Genomic DNA, 20,384 nt, shown 5'->3' with positions numbered 1-20,384 from the left:
AGGCAAGTGTTCTCTTTATAGTGGACTTTATTAGCATTTTTATCCACTCATTTTCACTATCTGGGAACTCAAAAAAAAGCAGAGACTAGATTTTCTCTCTGCAACCTGAGTGCCTAGTATACTCCCCAGAATTTCTTATGTGATTATGAAATAACTATTGAATTAACTCCAGACCTAAACATATACTATCTTAACCTTTCCCTTCCACAGATATTTCATTTATTACAATGCTTTATATTTCATTCTACAATATGTTGATAAATTCCAGTATTTGGGGTTATTTGGAAGCAAAGTTGTTGTCTTTGCAAAAAAAGAAAAAAAAAAGTACGTTAATGTATTCTATGATGGTGTTATAACAGGCATATAATTTAATTTCAGGAATGATTCAATGTGTATATATACTAGAACATAATTCTTCAGTTCTAATAATGAAACAAAGCATCACTATTATCACCTTGAGAAAACTAAAGAGTGAAAAACAGAATAGAAATAAGAAACTATAAAGACCACAAAAATGAAATGTTTGTAGTACTTCCAAGTTGTCAGAGAAACAAAAATAATCAGAAAGTGTCTATTTAATATTGGACCGCATTGGCACTTTTTCTTTTTATCTCACTAGTACTTATTTTCTATAGGACAAAATTGGCAAATACTGTTACATGTTCATTTTAAGACTATACAGTTTCCCACTGTTAATCTTATCTCCCTGAAATGAGGAGACAAGAGTTTTATTTCTATAGGTCTAAAATGACAAGATTACATCTAGGCTGACAGCACTCAAAAGTTAATGAATGATTTAGAGTAAAAATTTACACTGGTGAGGATTAGAAATAAAATCATCTACACTTCAATTAAAGCTTTCCAGCTGATACATTGTTAAATAGCAAAGTTGTTTTGTTTTGTTTTACCCATACATTAAAAATTAACATGTCACTGTCAAAATCAATAGTAATGCAGAAGTGCAGGCAAGATTTGGGATGCCTTTTTAATCTAGACATTTGTCAACCATCAACACCTTTAAAAACAACTTACAACCTCCTTTCCCCCAGCTCAGTTTTGAGAAAGTTTTTAAGTTCAAAAATATAGCTCTAAATTACATGTTTTTACGACACATAACAACAACCGCACATAAAATTCCTATTCTCGTTAGAAAGCTCTCAATTCAGAGTTCACAAATAACTAGAAACAGAAAGTACATACATATCTGATTCTATTTATTATTTTGGGGGGAGGAAACCTAAAGTACTTTCTGTTATTTGCAGCTGCTTTAACAGCAAACGACAATTAAATGTGTGAACAAGGTTGTCAGAGTAACACTTGTCATTCACACCGTTTACAGGAAAGCTCACCAAGACTTCCTTCCAGCAGCCCTAATTAAAATTAACGAAATCTTCTCACAGGGACTTGTCAGACGAAAATATTTTGTAATTTGCTATTTCAAACAGAGGAAAACCAAATTACCTCAAAACTCAACATTTTTCACTCCAAGGTCTAAATTCACCCACCTACCACTAGCACTCAGCAAGCAACACATTAACAATTCCAATTTCTTCGATATAACATGGCCATTAGCAAAAAGATTGCAGGGGAAAGGTGAACTGAACTTCCAGAATTCAGAAGAGAAAGATTCAGGGGAAAGTATCTTTCCTTTCGACTATCATCATTAATAGGTGCAAGCTCCTACGAACAGTTGCTAGATTAGCCTTGAACTGGTTTGCTGCCTCCCCATCGTCTTCTTCAACTCAATGTGAATGAAGTCACTCAAGTATGACATTACCCACCTCTGCCCTCAAAGAACCTGGAACGACCCCCAACCAGGACTCAGGTGGGCTTTTCTCACCTGGGCCCCGCAGAAGTCCGCCAGTCTTAAAGCAAATCGCACTTTTCAGCAACGCGCCCTGCGATTGGTTAACTCTGAAGGACATGCTCAGTCCTATTTGCTATTGGAGCCGTGATAGAGGCAAGGAGGCGGGAGTTTGGGGCTGGTTCTGACAGGCCGGCGGCTAAGTTCCCAGAGTTTCTATTGGGTCAACACGGGAAGGTACAAGATGGCGGCCGTAGCAACTTGCGGCACCCGAAGCGGGGCAACTGGGTCTGTGGCGGAGGCAACTAGCAAAAACAACATCACCAGTTTCCAGAGGAAGGGTCCTAGAGCCGGCAGTAACGACAGCGATGGCTCTCGTCTGGTGTCCATCGCGGGCACACGACCGTCGGTGCGGAATGGACAGCTGCTGGTATCAACCGGGCTTCCAGCCCTGGACCAGCTCTTAGGTTGGTTCAGAATGGAGATCCGGGTTCAACAGAGGGGAAACTCAGGGAGGGCACCTGCCGGGAGAGCTATTCTGACCCTAACCCCTCAGCCTTCCGAGCGGATAGCCGGTTCTGATATTGATGGAGGAGAGTAGGGTTGCATGGAGACTTCAAACCTGCCTTAGTGCCCCGACTCCCTAGTCTCGTTTTCTGCTCATCGTTCTCTTTCCAGGTTACGGCGGGATCCCTACATGCTTTTACACTGAACTGCTTCCTAGTCAAGGGGAAGAATAAATGTATGGAGATGGTTTGGTCTTCATCTAAATTCTCCCCCTTCTGATCTCTGGTTACACGCTTCTGCCATTCCCGGATAGTTCACGGCTTGGATTAACGTAATAAACTTATCATTCTGAGAGACAGGCTTCCTTAGAAAATGCTGAAGAAAGTAACTTCCCCTTTGCCACCGCCAGGCTGCTTTATCTCCAGGTTCTGAATCTTAAAACAAACTATGCTGACTTTAAGAGAATGTATGGTGAAGGTATATGTTGACCCAAAATAGTTATAACCTGTTGTCTGTAGAGAGGCATACCTATATTTGAGTTAAATATATATGTGTGTGTATCTGTGTAGATAGATAGATAGATAGATACAGAGAGAAAGAGTATGGTTTTGTTAATTTCTTCCGGTGCATATTTTGCCTCTCGGAGGTGATTGCTGCGGCATACCAAACCTATTTAAATTTAATTCGTATTTTAAAAAGAAATAGCCCATTCTTTATATTTACCTTCATAACCTCTAGAATTTTGCATGAAGAGTCTGCTGGAGAATATACTTGTTTCATAATTGTTGTATTGAAGGGATTGACCGGATTAAATTGATTAGGACAGAGCTGCTGTGTTGGTAAAGCTTGTAGATTAGTGGATACCTATCTGGAAAGCTGCTTCATTAAAACTGTATTGTATATTTCATAACTTCTTTTTTAAATGCATCTTATGTGTCTGTTAAATCTTGTTCACTTTCATAAAATTTTACAAATGTCATTGCTTGTTTTTTGTACTTCACTTGACATTTTTTCTCTAATTATTTTCCCCAAACAATACTTTTCTCATGGACTTAGTACAGAGGAAAGTAACAAGCAAACAACCTGTGAGAAATAGTATGGCCTTTTGCATGTGTTCCTTCATAACCTAACAGGATCCTGGGTTTTTTCCTATATAAATTTTAGTACTTAATTGTTTCAAGTCTGTTTTCTTCCAGAGTTATATGGCATTATAAACATAAATGATTCAGAATGCCTAATGAGCAAATACTTGTGTAACTTTTTTTTCATTTTGTCTGCTTTACTTTTTGCCCTCCTATAGTTGAATTTAAAACTTGAAAGTTATTCCTAGTCCTTGATTTTTTTTTTTTTTTAATCCAACATGGATATGTGATTTCCGATCAGATTTCTGGCATGGTATCTTCAGTTACTCATTAGAATAACAAAATGTGCCTAACACGTTTCCTGGCATTCAAAATATATTTTCAATATACTTTTGTTTGGAAGAAAAATAATGTGTACGAAAAAAACCCAAGTGAGATTATGAAATATGTAAAATCGAGTTAGATGTTTGGGCTTCAGAAACAGACTCAATTTATGTGACACGAACAGAGTCACAAAAGTAGTGACAGACTTGGCTGATCCTTTGATTGCAAATCTAGCCCTCTCTGCTTTGTGCTACAGCTATCACAAATTTTCAAGAACTCTTTTCAGGGGATTTAAGTATACCTACTCTGCATTTATCAACTATCTGGTTATCTGACACTTCACATTTACAACAATAGTAAAACAAAATCTATCCAGCTATTTTGGGTATTAATAAGGGACATATTGCAGTTACAAATACTGAGGTGCAAGACAAGAGTTAGGCTGGCTGTAGTGGTTAAAGTTGTATGTCAGCTTCTCTGGACCATGATTCTCAGTGGTTTGGCAGTTATGTAATAATTTGGTCATCCTCAATTTTCATATAATGTCAATTTTTGCATAATTAATGCCCTGGTCTGTAGAACCTCAGCATGTTGATAAGTGAGAAATGGTTGTATTACCAAAACCAAATCCATTGCCATTGGTTCACTGACTTACAGAGGCCCCATAGAACAGATTAAAACTGCCCCATAGAGTTTCCCAGGCTGTAAATCTCTCCAAGGCAACATTTTTCTTCTGCAGAATGGCTGGTGGATTTGAACTGCCAATCTTTGGACTTACTGTGGAGCCACCAGGACTACTGGATTTAACTATCGTCTGTCCTTTAAAGCATTCATCAAAAAGAAAGCATCTTCCCAATGTGTTTATACAGATGTAAAATCTTGAATTACAGTTTTTTAATTTTCTAGATCTGCCGGGGGTAGGGAGAGAGGGACCTCTAGTATTTGAAGTTACACAATGACAGCAACAAGCTTATGCAAAAATTAGTGTTCATTAACATGATTGAAATGAGTCAGTTGAATATTTTGAAGTTTTTGAACTACATTTTTCATGTATGCAATTAATTCTTAAAGTGCACAGAAGTTGAAGAGGTTATTTACATTTGGAATAATAAATATGACCATAAGTGTTTCAGTTGTTTATTTAATGGCATTTTTATATTTCAATTTTCCATTCTGTATGGCCCTGTGAAATAAACACTTTTCATTTGTTTTTCATTAAAACATTATTTGAAGTGAAACAGTTGACTACTATATTGTTACTCAAAAATGTTATTTGGCTCAAATTGTGATAAGCCTAACATGACTACGTTGTGAGAAAATGTAATAATAGTTGCATGTTATGATGTCAGGATGATGAGACTGTACTCTGACATTATGATTGTTGCTTAAATATATTCTATGGTTATTGTGTAACAAGTAAATATTGTATTGTCACTGTCATACAGTGCAGTGACATTTTACTACTGCTAGCTCTGATAGCACAGTGCCTAAGGCACTTGACTGCTAACCAGAAGGCTGGCGGTTCAAACCCACTAGCCACTCCTCAGAAGGAAGGTTGGGCAATCTACTTCCGTAGTGATACTGCCTTGGAAACCCAAGGAGGGGTCGCTGTGAGTCGGGTCCGACTCGATGGCAAATAACAACAACAACAACCATGACATCATTGTAATTTTAAGCATACATGCAAACTATATTTGAAAGGTACCATACAGGTTAATTGAGTGTTAGTCATTTGATGATATGCTAATATTTCCATTGTTTAACCCAGAGTGTTTTATAAATTTGAAAGTTCCTAATATCTTCATCTTTTAAATATGAACCAATCATATTAAATGTTTTTGTTCTGACAGTTTGTTAGATTTTGATATAAAAATTTTTCTAGTTCTTAGATTTCCTATCAAGTTTTCAATCCTACCCTTCCAGGTAATTTTATTATACGAAGACACTATATATAAATAAAATCAAAACCAAACCCACTGCCCTCAAGTCAATTCTAAGTCATAGTAACCCTGTAGGACAGAGTAAAACTGCCCCATAGGGTATCGAAGTCTGTAAATCTTTATGGAAGCTGACTGCCACATCTTTCTCCTGTGGAGCTACTTGTGGGTTCTAATTGCCAACCTTTTGGTTAGCAGCTGAGCACTCAAATCACTTTGCCACCGGGGCTCCTTATGTATAAATAAAAAGCTGTATTTTTGAAAAGTAAGAGGACTTGATTAGATAGATACTCCTTTTTCCTTCATCCACATTTCCAGAGAAAGATTTTATCAGGTAAGGGAGACTGCCAGAATTTCCTTTTTTCTAGGACATAAAATGCAGTACTTATTAGGACTGTATGTCTAACTTGGGGGAATTATTCCTTTAGCTTAGATATTTGTGGGGAAAGGTAACTTCTCAGTTTTATCTAGTTAAACCTCTGTGCTGTTCAGAACTTACTAAATTTTGACAGTCAGATAAATGGCAAATAGTGATTTGATGTAAAAAATGTCCTGGAAGAATACTCGAACAAACTTAATCATAGGTACCATTTTCAACATTGTTACTGAAAAAATAAATATGGTGAAATAATAAATATGGTGAGCTTGTTTCCTTTGCTGTATTAATCTGTAGTGTGGGTTAATGTACATTGAGCTTGTAATATTTTTTAAAATATAATCCTGGTTATGATATTTTAGTAATTGATACAGGTGACTGTACATTTTAGGAAAAGATAGCTTATTTTGTATTACGCACAATTATTTCATGTGGTTTAATCTACAGAACTATTACCATTATGTTGTTGTCATATGCCGTCGAGTTGGACGCAACTCATAGCCACCCCTTCTTGGGTTTTCGAGGCGGTATCACTACGGAAGTAGATTGCCCAACCTGCCTTCTGAGGAGTGGCTGGTGGATTTGAACTGCCAGCCTTCTGGTTAGCAGTCAAGTGCCTTAGGTACTATGCTACCAGAGCTCCTTATAACTTTCTCTTTTTTGATTCTCATGTTTGTCCAGCCAATATTTGTGGAATAATTAAGAATTGTGGGAATGTTTCATACCTCTTACCGAAGGAAATGTAGGCTTGTTAATGAAATAGCTTCAATTTAAGTTGGGGTCTGGCATCAATGAAGTTGTCAAGGATATTACCGTGAAACAAGGAAAGAGTATAGTCTTGATTTTTAAACAGCTTTTCCCGAAAATGCCTTTCTATAATTACAGCCAAAATTATTCCTTTATACTGGAAGGTACTGGTAAAAATGACTTTTATCTTTCTTGATCTTTGTTTTCCCATGTACTTTCCCTAATTTTGAAAAGGGGAGATGCCTTTATTGATACCTGTCTTCTGGGCCTTCATACTCTACTGTATTAAATAGACCTCATTTACCCAAAATTTATAGCTTAATTAAAGATTTGGTCTTTGGGGATATGGGAGGATTGAATTTTCTCACGTTACTGTTTAACCATTTCTCACATGAATTGGAAACAAAATAAACCCTTCATATTTTAAAATCAGAAGATAGGAAGATCTTGGCATTTAACAAGATCTTAAATCTTCTGTTGCAGTTTTTTAAAGGTATTGATTTTTTTCTGCTTTGAGACAATGAAAATATATGTAAAATCTTGATAAAACGAGTACTTTAAAATATGAAGTATACAAAGTATCTTCAGCTTTTCAAATTCAGAATATTCCAATCTTATATATAGATAAAATACTGGACTTGTATTTTTAGTAAGCTAAAGATGAATAGAATTCTTAAAGAGGTTAGAAGTAAAACCAAGGGTTTCTTACTAGTCTTAGAAATTATTTTAGTGATTTCTCTAAGTTGTGATTAATGGAGAGAAGAGGTAGTAAGTAATGCAATTTTACTTACTTTTTGTTTGTTTTTATCAGAAATAAGTTAATTGCTTCCTTCTTCCATTTATCTGTAAAACATTTTAGTGGACCATTGGGAAAAGATATTTTCTATTTTAATTGGAAACTTTTAGTGTATGATGTGTTCCTTTTGAAATTAGATAAAATTGCTAATGGATTACTGAGTTTAAAATGTATTAAAAGCTGGCTATCGATGAATATATCATGTCATGTATTCATTCGTAGTTGGTGGTTTTGGCATTTTTGTTGTTTGGGAAGCATAGCTACAAAGTACTATAGTTTAAAATATAGCTAGAACTTTGATATATCAAGTGAGATCTATCAAAATACGTGATAGAAAAGTATTTGGGGAAAATGTGAAGTCCTGCTACACTAAGATCCAATTTGGAAGAAGAGAGTTTTGTTGATACATGTATATCCATGTCAAATTATTGTACCTAATATATGTAAAATTAAATCTTGATCTAAAAATCAATTTAAAAAGGTGGCTTCATCCTGTTGCCCTACCCAGCCTTTAAAATAACCAGCCTTTATTGCAGTCAATCTATATTTGAGTCTCATGAATTTACATAATAAAGCTCTTAGAATAAAAGAAGGAAAACTTAACCCTGGGTGTAAGAGAAGTCCTGATAGTGTATTAATTTAGCTGGTAAAAATCATTTAGCGTGCTCCCGTTTATACTGTCTTAGGTAATGTACAAATTTTCCAAACATTAGAATTTTTAACACGTGAAATTTTAAGAATTCAATGGTGTGTTTCCTGAGTTATCAGGAACAGGTGGTGGTTTGGAGCATTCGTACAGGGAGCCACTTTCTTTGTTTAGTCTTATTTTGCTTAACTATTTATTTAACTTTTCCATCAATGAGAAGTATTATTACTAATTTTTACTGTTATGGTGATCACCATTTATCAGATAATGGTAATTTTTGGTGATTTGTTCTACACACTTGCTGGAATGGTGAAGGTAGCTCTGGGCCAGACCCCTTGATTAGGGACCTCTACATTGTGGAATTATTCTTTAATATGTTTCCATGAAATGTTAAAAATTCCTTAATTCTCTAACTATTCCAGTGAAGGCCTCACAGAAATTCCTAATCTGAGGAGACATGTGTGTTTACATAAGAGGCCTAAATCCTTCCTATTGAAATAGGCTAAAGAAAAATTTTTTTAATGGTATCTGCTCTGGACAAGACACTACAAAGTGTCTGATTTTTGCTTATATTATTTCCTTCCATTAAATATATGAAACTATTAGATAGTTAAATATTTTTTATGAAAGGAAAATAGGAAACTAAAGAGTTGGTAAGTGTGATCTGAATTGTTCAAAATAGCAAAAAGTTAGTGCCATGTATGTGGCACAAAATGTGTCTAATCCTGTCCCAAAGCAAACCTTTCTGTTCTGTTGTACTTTATGATTCCTATCATCATATCATTTCAGTTTATGTTAATCTTTCAGTTTATGTTAGTCTTTTATGTTTCAATAACAGTTTACATTATCTTATTTAGCCTGGTATAGCTTTTAATGCTATAATGAAAGAACTTGCCTAAATGTTAAAATATATATTCCATCTTATAACAAATCCATTTGAACATAAAAATATGTATATGTACTATTTTTTTCTTCTTTATTGTTTTTCTCCAATTAATTGGAGGGTTCTGCATGTTGTCGTAAAACTGATTGCAAGTATCACTATCTGTAATTGTAATGAAATTGATGTCAGGTATCAATATCAGTAATTAAAAGCCAAATGTTCCCTGGTATTCTGTGTATGTTACCAAATTGTTCATGTTTCTCTGAAACAAATTTCAGTTATGTGTGCTTTTTACAGCACAAAAATAACGATTGTCAAAGGAGCATTTTATACTAAATTTTTCCACATAGCATCTGCCTTTACAAAACTCTTTTGGGAAAAGATCTTTATTGGTATTTTAAAGTTTAAAGTTTCTTTCAATTTGTGCACTGAGAAGAAAAAAAAAACCGCTAGTAATATTGTTTTCAGTGTAACATTTTCAGTACTTTATAAAATTAGTTACAATTTAAATACATTTCTATTCATTTTTTAGACGTATTTTTCATTTTTAAGAAGATTTGTTAGTGTTTTTGATATTAATTTCAAATAATAATGCTTTTGTAAATGGGATTATGAACAAACAAAATGTCACTGGTCAATTATCTCATCATTTTAGTGTGGTTCTAGTTTCTTAATACTTGATTTTAAATTAAAGCATGATTAATGAAAATACATTTATAATTCATGACCACATTAGCCTAAGTCATCTATTCAACAGAACATTTAATAACATTGAAAAAACAGCAGTAAAAATGTCCTTTTTTCTTTGAAATGGCAAAACTGTTAATTTAAAATTCCAAATATATTTAGGCATGCATATTTAGAGTGTTCGAACTTTGTTTATATTCATAATGAGAAGAGAATTAGTTTTGATTATCATTTATTTTCTCCAACACTTAGTAAATTTGTGGATAAATATTAAAGTGGAATTTCTATCATCATAATCTTTCTTTTCTCTGTTGTACTTCTCTAGTAGTAAAGTTACTGTGCATATTTAGGTCTTGGCTATTGAGTTAATTTATTAACAAGTGCTAAATATAACATTAGTGAGTCTTAACCACAGTTATGTTGAATGCAGCATGGTCATATCACAGGAGAAAAGAGGATAGTACAGTATATTATGAAAGTAATTGTAATGTGTAGCATGTAATTACATACAATATATAATTATTTCATAATAGCACCTTGAACAAAGTATTGCTAAGGTAATTAAAATGTTGTTCGTAACTGCAGTTTTAAAGTTATTGCAGTACCTGTCCTTGATAAAGCCTGACTTTTGTGCTGAAGATAATGTGAAAAGGTAGTTTAATTTTCTTGTTTTGTTTCCAGGTGGAGGCTTAGCTGTTGGAACGGTTCTTCTAATTGGTAAGTATAGAATATGTGCCTTGCTCATCCTGATTGCAAATTTTTGTTGTGTAAGATTTTATGGGTTTATCCATTGAAATTAAGTATTGTAAACTAGTAACTCTCTACAAAAGTTGTTAAGATAAATTAAAAGTAGAGTAATTGCCTTATGTTCTAATTTAAGTTCAAATATTGATTTAAACTTTGAATAAATTTGGCTAACATCTCTAGAAATCTAACTTGTATAATTTAAAAATTGTTGGCAGTTCATTGTGAGCCATTAAAGAAAAAGACTAAAATGAATGCCAATGGATGTTTTTTAGACAGTTTCATTATTTAGAATGGAATTGTTAGTGATTAATTTGAAAAGTTGATGTACTCATAAGTCATTGTGTAATCACACAATTACTATCTTATTGAAAGAAAATAATAAACTGAAAAATCATATTTTTGCTTATTTTTGAAGTGATAAGAATTAATATTTAAATATACATATATAACCCTATGGGAGCTCTGGTAGCATAGTGCCTAAGGCACTTGACTGCTAACCAGAGGTCTGGCTGTTCAAACCCACCAGCCACTCCTTGGAAGGAAGATGGGGCAATCTACTTCCGTAGTGATACTGCCTCGGAAACCCAAGGAGGGGTCGCTATGAGTCGGGTCCAACTTGAGGGCACATAACAACAACAACAACATAACCCTATATGCCTTACATTTTAGTGTAGATCATAGATTGTTCAAGTTGAATTAAGCATTGGCAGTCACATAATTAAACCTCATATATGACAACAAATTAATACTGCATAGTCCTTGGCAGATATCAAACAGTATTTGAATATGAACTTTCTGTTTAAAAAGCAATGCATTATTGTTGAAAAAGCTATTATTTATTAGAAAGTTCTTTATATAGGTATTTTAGCCATATACCTATAACATACCTGTTAGTCCTATTTTTGCCCATTGATATAATATAGAAGGAAGCTATCTACTTTTCCATGTAAAAAACCAGTGCCATCAAGTCTGTTCAGACTCATAGCAGCCCTGCAGGATAGAGCAGAACTGCCTTATTCTTTCTCCAGCAGAGCAGTGAGTAGGTTCATACTCACTCATACCTTTCAGTCTACAGCCAAGCACTTTAACCACTCTGCTACCAAGCCTCCTGTCTTTAAATATTTGAAAATAACTATATTATCATCTTACCTTCTCCAAAATAAACTGATGGTTTTCATACTTCTCATTGTCCTCGTTGTATTCCTCTAGATGTACCCACCTGCTAGCCTGACATTGTTCCTTCAACTGTGCCCAGGACTGAATACAATATTTAGTGTTCCAGATTTACTGTGACCTGTGCTCAGCATATTGGGACTATATAAAATGTATTAATCTAGGCAAATTTATTGTTGTGGTCTTAGAGTTCATTAGCTTTTTGTTTTTTTACTGTGAACTTGGATTAGTTACTTAATCATTCTAAGTATTTTCATATATAATTTAAGGATGATAATATTACCAGTATTTTATATGGTTGTCATGATGACAAAATATAATTATATATGCAGTAATTTCTAGCATATTAAAAAGGACTCAATGAAAATGTTCCTATTGTGCTGTTGTGCCCACAGCACTTTGTAAGCTTATACTATATGTATATTATACTATTGTAAAAATCTCAGCTGTATTTCATCCAAGACAGATTCTCCTGGCAGTCCATGGTGTATTCACTATCATCACCAGCACCATAATTGAAACGCATCAGTTCTTCCATCGTCCTTATCCATTGTCTAGCTTTTGCATGCATATGAGGCAATTGAAAATACCATAGCTTGGGTCAGGTGCACCTTAGTCTTCAAAGTGACATCTTTGAAATAAGAGATGCTCCTTAGAAGTGAGGATGACAAGATTTCACGTCTCATACTTTGGTCATGTTGTCACAAGAGAACAGCCCTTGGAGAACAATATCATGCTTGATGAAGTAGATGGTCAGCCAAAAAGAGGAAGACTCTGAAATACATGGATTGATACAGTGGCTGCAACATCGGGCTAAAGCGTGGTAATGATTGTGAGGATGGGACAGGACCAAGCATTGTGTTATTCTATTGTGCATAGGGTTGCTGTGACTTGGAACTGACTCAGAAACACATGACAGCAGCAGCAACAACATTGTAAAAATGGTGGCATTGTGACATCTGGCTTCCTCTAACTTCAGGAGGAGGAAGAGAGAGAATCATGATCAATGTTAGCCCAGGGCAGAATCCTACGAGGGAAAGATCAGACATAACCTCCTCTTTCCAACCTTTTTACCAAGTCTGACGCATGCCATCCCTCCCACAGCACTGTATTTCTCTACTGGGTTCAGTAATTCCTTGAAATGACTATACAGAACTCACAGATCATATTCACAGTTTATTAGGGAAGTCAAGGTTTTATTAGGGAAGTTCAGGATACAGTTCTTTAATGAGGACAGCCTCTTCTCTGCCTTGCCCACATGCAGGCCTCTTTCTGGCCTTCATCCTTCAGCTTGACCTCTGACCTGGTCAGGCAAACATTACAGAGCTCTTTAGCTCTACCAATAAGTGCCCAGAGACACCCCATTCCACTAGGAATCATTGATTGTGAATCCAATAAAATTAAATCCCTGATAACTAGAGTCTTTTCTCCATTTATCGTGATGTTGCTTATTGGTCCAGTTGTGAAGATTTTTGTTTTCTTTACGTTGAGATGTAATCCATGCTGAAAACTGAAGTCTCTGATCATCAGTAAGTGCTTTGAGTCCTCTTCACTTTGAGCAAGCAAAGTTGTTAATCAGTCTTCCTCCAATCCTGAGTCCGCATTCTTCTCTATATAGTCCAGTTTCTTAAATTATTTGTTCATTGTGGTAGTTAAGTTTGTGTGTCAACTTGGCTGGGCCTGGTTGAGTGGCTGGGCAGCTGGATGTAGTATTCCCCATGATGAGACTGGTAATAACTCCATGGTGGAATCTACTGTGAGCAGCTGAGTAGCTAGCTGCCTTAGGGATGTGGTCTGCTTCCTGTATATAAGGAGAAGCCTTGGGGAATGGTCTCCAGCTTATGGCATGCTTGAACCCTGCATGTAGCTGTGTCGTTCAGCAGCCTGCCATGCTCTGCTGACCTTGGGACTTTCAGTGGACTTGAATTAATGGCCTGCTGTGTTGTTTGGTAACATCAGGACTGTGCCTTTTTACTTGTCAACCTTGGGCTTGACAGTCTGAGCAGCCAGCAGCTGTCTGAGTGAAGAAAAGCCTCTAGCTCCAGTGGGCTGGGAGCAGGAGGCAGAACTGAAGCCCAAGGTTGGGGGTTTTCACCTACCCCTAGAGCCTGGCACTTTGAACTTGGACTTTAAGCCTCCAAACTGTAAGTGAATAAACTCCTGTTTGTTAAGCATCCCATTTGTGCTATTTTCTGTTGGAGTGGCATAGGTAACTGAAACACTCAGCATACAGATTGAAAAAATAGGATGAAAGAATACAACCCTAATACACACCTTTCCTGATTTTAAACCGCACAGTATCCCATCAAGAAGAGATGGGAGTGGAGTGTGCCTAACCCAAGCCATGGTGTTTTCAAGTAGCCTCATGCATGTGAAAACTGGGCAGTGAGTAAGGAAGACTGAACAAGAATTGATGCCTTTGAGCTGTGGTGTTGGTGAAGAATACTGAAAATACCATGGACTGCCAGAAGAATGCACAAATCTGCCCTGAAGTGCAACTATAATGGTCTTCAGAGGTGAGAATGGCCAGACTTCATTCACCTACTTTGGTCATGTTGTCAGAAGGGACCAATCCTTTGAAAAGAAGAACATATACTTGGTAAAGTAGAGGGTCACCAAAAAGGGGAAGACCTATCATGAGATGGATTGACCCAGTGGCAACAGTGGGCTCAAGCATAGCAGGGATTGTGAGGATGGCTCAGGACCAGGCAGTGTTTCATTCTGTTGTATATAGGGTCACTGTGAGTCAGATCCAACTTGATGATACCTAACAACCACATCCAGTAATCACTGAATCTTGATGGCTTTTAACTTTTACATTTTTTAAAATTGTTTCTACTTCTTTCCATCCATACTACTAAAGTTTTAATTCAGGTGATAGTAACTCTCACTGAAGTTATTACAATGATTTCTTAAGAGACCCCCAATGTTCAGCGTATCTCTTGTTTCGTACTGCAGCCAGAATGAACTTTCTAAACTGAAAATCTGATCATGATCTATCTTTAAGACCTTTCAGTGCTCCCTGTTGATCTTAACATAAAGTTCAACTCCTTAATTCTGACACAGAGGTTTTTATGCTGCCATTGCTCATACACTTTAGTCTTTTCTCATCCTCTTATCATCCTTATGTGTTATGTTCATTACTCTAAGTGTTAAATTCCATCAAAATGCCACTCTGTCTCTTCTTACCATGGTTTTCCTTATGTTATTACTGCTTTTTTTTTTTTTTTAATAGTGATTTGGGTGAAAGTTTACAGAGCAAGTTCATTTTCCTCACAATAGTTCACATACATCTTGATTGCTGACATTGATTGCAATCCCCACAATGCAACAGCCCTTTTCTCACTTCTCCCTGTGGTTACCTTTTCCCTGTGTCCTTTTCCCTGGCAATCTTACTCCGTGAACTGTCTCCCTGTGCAAATATTGCCCTTCTGATCTCCCATGCCTGATTGTTCTAATGAGTATATCTACCTGGTATAAATGGTCACCCTATATGCCTGTCTTTTGTTTGGCTGGAAGCCGCAGGAGTAAGTTCAATTCCAGGCCCAAAGGGTGACTAGAGGTTATAGTTTCAGGGGGTCCACCAGTCCATCAGACCAGTAAGCCTGCTCTTTTTTATAATTTTGGGTTTTGTTACACATTTTTCTCCCAATCTACCAAGGATCTCCTACACTGATAACTTCCTGAGTGGCTGACAATGATAGTTGGGCATCGTGTGGTTCTTCTGGTCTCAGGGTCATGTAGGCTGAGGTTCACATGGTCCACTCATCCCTTGGACTAATTGTTTCCATGAGTCTTTGGTTTTCTTCATTCTTCTTTGCTCTGGGTGAGGAAAGATCAGTAGTTGCATCTTAGATGGCTACTTGCATGCTATTAAGACCCTAGTTGCTTCTTACCAAAGTAAGATATTGCTAAAGGGGCAGGGAGGCTGCATCTTCCAACCTCCTCTAACCCCACAAGAGGAAGACAGAATCACCATCAATAGCCCAAGACTTATTCCTGTGAGGCCAAACATGCTGCCTTTTCATCAATCCTGATACCACCCGTTCCTCTCGCAGCACCCACCCACCACCTATCTGCTGGGTCTGATAATTTGCTGCAGTGGCCACACAGAACTCACAGATTATGGGGTTTATTAAGGAAGAACCAGGCTTCAATTCAAGTTCAGGGACAACGCTTAGTGTCTCTCAGCCCACCATCTCTCAGCCAAAAGTCTCTCTCAGTCTCTCTCCCAGCAGTGTGTGTCTCTCAGTGTCTCTCTCTCAGCAATGTGTGTTTCTCGGTGTCGCCTTCTAAGCAGTGTGTGTCTCTCAGGAGCACGTTTCTCTCAGCAGCACATCTTTTTCAGCCAACAGTCAGAGAGATTCCTTCTGTCTCTAGGAGGGCTTTTTTTTGAGCCTGGCAGAGTGGCCAAACTAACCAATCATAGCATCAGAATTCCAAGCACCTGAGAGAGAGCAAACTTCCCAGAACATTGCTTTGTGCCACTCTCAACAGAAATACCCCAGGTGGATAACTTTAACAATCAGGAGCTCTTCAGTTGCTCACAGCAAATTCCACCTTGGAGTTTACAAGGACTTATGGCTAGAAAAGCCATACCAGGTAATATACTACACCGTAGATGTAAAACCATGTTTTTTGTGTAGTATGTTATACCAATTGAGCTTGATGTACCTTGTGACCCTGGTCCCGAACCCACAGGCCCAACAACTCACTCACTCAGGGTGGTGGTTGTGGGTAAGAAGTTGTCATATCTTTACCCCTTTTAGCTCTGTATACATGGACATTCTTATAGCACATATAAATATGTGTGTTTGACAAACTTGTATATGGTCATGGGTATATTCCCTTTAGCCTAGACATACCTGATCATATCTACCTATGTATTCACCCATAGATTAATGTTTGTTATTAGTGATAATGTAATATTGTGCATGTAATAGTGTTACCTTGTTGTCTGTACCTTTTGTGCACCACTCTCTTTCTTCCTTTTCCTTAGGGTTACTGTGTTGGTTGCTTGCTTTTGATATATTGCCTTTCCTTCACCCAAATCAATACTTGCCTCTTACCTATCTAGCAGTTTTCCCATTTTCCCCCTCCCATCCCTGGTAACCAACAAAGTTTCCTTCCATGTATCAACCTTTCCTTGAATTTTTACGGTAATGCACTAATACAATATTTGTACTTCTGTGATTGACTTATTTCACTCAGTATAATATCCTCTAAGTTCATCCTGTTATGAGGTGTTTCGTGGATTCTACAGTATTCTTTAATGTTTCATAGTATTCCATTGTGTGCATGTACCATATTTGGTTATCCATTCCTCCAGTGATGGGCACTTATGTTGTTTCCATCTCTTTGTTATTGTGAATATTGCTGCGGTGAGCATGGGTCTGCATATATCTATTCATGTCCATCTCTCACTTCTTTAGGATAAACCTAGTAATGGGGTTGCTGGATTAAATAGTATTTCTATTTCTAGATTTTTAAGGAATTGCCATACTGTTTTTGACAGCTGTTATACCATTTTACAGTCCCACCAGCAGTGTAGGAGTCTCAATCTCTTCACATCCTCACCAGTGTTTGCTATTTTCTGTGTTGTTGAACTTCACTATTACTGCTGAGGTGAGATGGTATCTCATTGTTGATTTGCATCTCTCTAATGGCTAATGATCTCAAACATTTCTTCACTTGAATATCTTCTTTGGTGAAGTGTCTTTTCATTTCTCTGTCCATTTTTTAATTGAATTGTTTGTCTTTTTGATATTGTGGTATTAGAATTTTCTATAAATTGTGGAGATAAGTCCCTTGTCAGATATGTCCTTGCCAAATATTTTTTCTCTGTCTGTAGGTTATCTTTGTACTCTTTTGAAGAAGTCTTTTGATGTGCATAAGAACTTAATTTTATATACAGAAGGAGACCACATCTGTAAAACAGCTACTCCACTACTTGTGGCAGATTCCACCATTTAGTTGGTTGCCAGTCTCATCATGGGGAATACCCCACCAGCTTCCCAACCACTGAAAACCAGGCTCAGCCAAGTTTACACATAACCTTAACTACCACAGTAGCTATTATAAATGATACTGATTTCCTTTTTCCTTTTCAGAGATGTCTTTGCTGGTGTAGAGGAATCCAACTATGTTTTGTATGTTGACCTTTTATACTGCCACTATGCATAATCTTTCAATAAGTTCCAGTAGTTTTCTTGCTGAGTCTCTTCTGTTTTCTATGTATAGGATCATGTCATCTACAAATAGAGAGCGTTTTACTTCTTCCTTACCAATCTGGAAGTCTTTGATTTCCTTTTCTTACCTTATTGCCTGGGCTGGGGTTTCCAATACAGTATTGAATAGAAGGATGATAGAGGGCATCCTTGTCTGGTTGCCATTCTTAAGGGGAATGCTCTCAGTCTCTCTCCATTCAGATAAATGTTGGCTGTTGGTTATGCATATATGCCACTTATTAGGTTGAGAAATTTCCCCTCTATTCTTTATTTTCCTGAGAGTTTTTAATCAGGAATGGGTTTGAATTTTATCAAATGCCTTTTCTGCATCACTTTATATGATCATGTAGTTCTTTCCCTTTGTTTTATTTATATGATGGGTTATGTTGATTGTTTTCTGATGGTGAACCATCCTTGCATAACTGGTACAAATACCACTTGGTGTTTTTGTTTTGTTTTGTTTTGTTTTTGTGATACAGTATTGAATTCTATTGGGTAGGATTTTGCTGAAGAGTTTTGCATCTGTATTCATGAGGGATATTGGTCTGTAGTTTTCCTTATTAGTGGTATCTTTATCTGGTTTTAGTATCAGAGTTATGCTTGTTTTATAAAATAAATTTGGGAGAATTCCATCCTTTTCTGTGTTCTGGAATAGTTTGAGTAGGGTTGGTGTCAGCTCTTCTCTGAGTGTTTCTTAGAATTCTCCAGTGAAACCATCTGGGCCAACACTTGTTTTCATTGATAGTTTTTGTTTTTTTATGACCTGTTCATTTTCTTTTGTTGTTATGGATCTGTTCAGATTTTTACCTCAGTCTGTGTTAGTTTAGGTAAGCAGTGTGTTTCTAGAAATCTAGCCATTTCTTTTACGGTTTCAAATTTGTTGGAGTACAATTCTTCATAGTATCCTGGTATTATCCTTTTTATTTCAGTTGGTTCTGTTGTGACATTGCCCATTCCATTTTTTATTCATGTTATTTGCGTGTTTTCCTTTGTTAAGGTTGCTAGTGGTTTGTCGATTTTATTAATGTTTTCAGAGAACCAAGTTCTAGTCTTGTTGATTTTTGCCTACTGTATTTCTATTTCCAGTTTATTTATTTTGCTCAAATTTCTATTTTTCTTTTCTTCTGGTGACTGTAGGCTTTTTTGTTACTCTTTTTCTAATTGGAGATATTGGGGTATGGTGTTGATTTTCGTTCTTCTTTTTTGATGTATGCATTTATTGCTATATATCGTCCTGTGATCACAGCTTTTGCAGTGTCCCAACGATTTTGGTATGTTGTGTTTTCATTCTATTTTAAGTCAAGGAATTTTTTAAATTTCATTTTTCACTTCTCTGACCCAGTAGTTTTAAGGAGGGTGTTACACAATTTTCATGTGTTTGCTCTTTTTCAATTCTTCCTATCATTGATTTCTAATTTTATAGCTTTGTGATCTGGGAAGATGCTTTGCAGTATTTCAGTATCTTTAAATTTATTGAGGCATGCTTTGTGGCCTAACATATGGTCTACCCCTGAGAATGTTCCATGTGTACTGGAAAAGAATGTATATTGTGCTATTCCTGGATAAAGTGCTCTGTAGATGTTTATAAGATCAAGTAGTTTGATAGTATTGTTTAGTTCTTCTGTGTCTTTGTAAGTTTTTTTCTACTTGTGCTTTCTTTCCTTGAAAGTTGAGTATTAAAGTATCCGACTATTATGTGGAGTTAATCTATTTGTCTTTTCAATTCTGTTAAAGTCTGATTTATATATATGGGGGCTCTTTCTTTGGGTATGTAGATATTTATATTTATTTTTAATTTTTTATTTTTTTTATTGTGATTTGGGTGAAGATTTACAGAGCAAATTCACTTTCCATACAGCAGTTCATATATACTTTGTCTCATGTCATTGACCACAGTTTACCACAATGCAGCAGCTCCCCTCCCACTTGTTCCACATAGTTACTTCTTCCCAGTGTTCATCCCTCCATGCACTCCTGCCCCCTGAGCTGTCTCCCTGTGCATAAGCAGCTCTTATTTCTCCCATGATTGTTCTCTACAAGAAGTATATCTACCTGAGGTAAATGTTCAACTCATATGCCTGTCTTTTGTTTGACTGGAAACCACTTGTATGGGTTCAATTCCAGACCTGAAGGGCAACTAGGGACCATAGTCTCAGTCATTCCACCAGGCTCTATCAGACCAGCGAACCTGGTGTCCCCCCCCCCCTTTTTTTCCAAATGATTTTGAGTTTTGTTCCACATCGTTCTCCCTCTCTATCAAGGATCTCCTACATAGATACCCTGCCAAGCAGATGAAGTGGTAGCCGGGCACCATGTAGTTCTGGTCTCATAGTTGTATAGGCTGCAGATTGGATGGTGTACCAGTTGCTAGGACTAATTGTTTCCATGAATTTTGGTTTTCTTCATTCTTCTTTGCTCTGGACGAGGAGAGACCCATCATTGCATCTA

At 36.6% G+C, this 20,384-nt stretch overlaps 1 protein-coding gene across 1 annotated transcript in view; it reads left to right on the top strand.

Moving 5' to 3' along the window:
• Positions 1-2,048: 2,048 nt before the first annotated feature.
• The window catches only part of ELP4 (elongator acetyltransferase complex subunit 4), a 367,989-nt gene continuing 349,653 nt past the window's right edge, over positions 2,049-20,384 (top strand). The window contains exons 1-2 of the mRNA XM_007943295.2: positions 2,049-2,271; positions 10,471-10,506. Coding sequence (XP_007941486.1) covers positions 2,049-2,271; positions 10,471-10,506 — 259 coding nt within the window. The remainder of the gene's footprint in view (positions 2,272-10,470; positions 10,507-20,384) is intronic.

This window comes from Orycteropus afer, unplaced genomic scaffold (genome assembly GCF_000298275.1).
Source record: "Orycteropus afer afer isolate SDZICR_OR568_19922 unplaced genomic scaffold, OryAfe1.0 scaffold00103, whole genome shotgun sequence".
Lineage (NCBI taxonomy): Eukaryota > Metazoa > Chordata > Mammalia > Tubulidentata > Orycteropodidae > Orycteropus > Orycteropus afer.
This window is presented reverse-complemented; position numbering and strand designations above follow the sequence as displayed.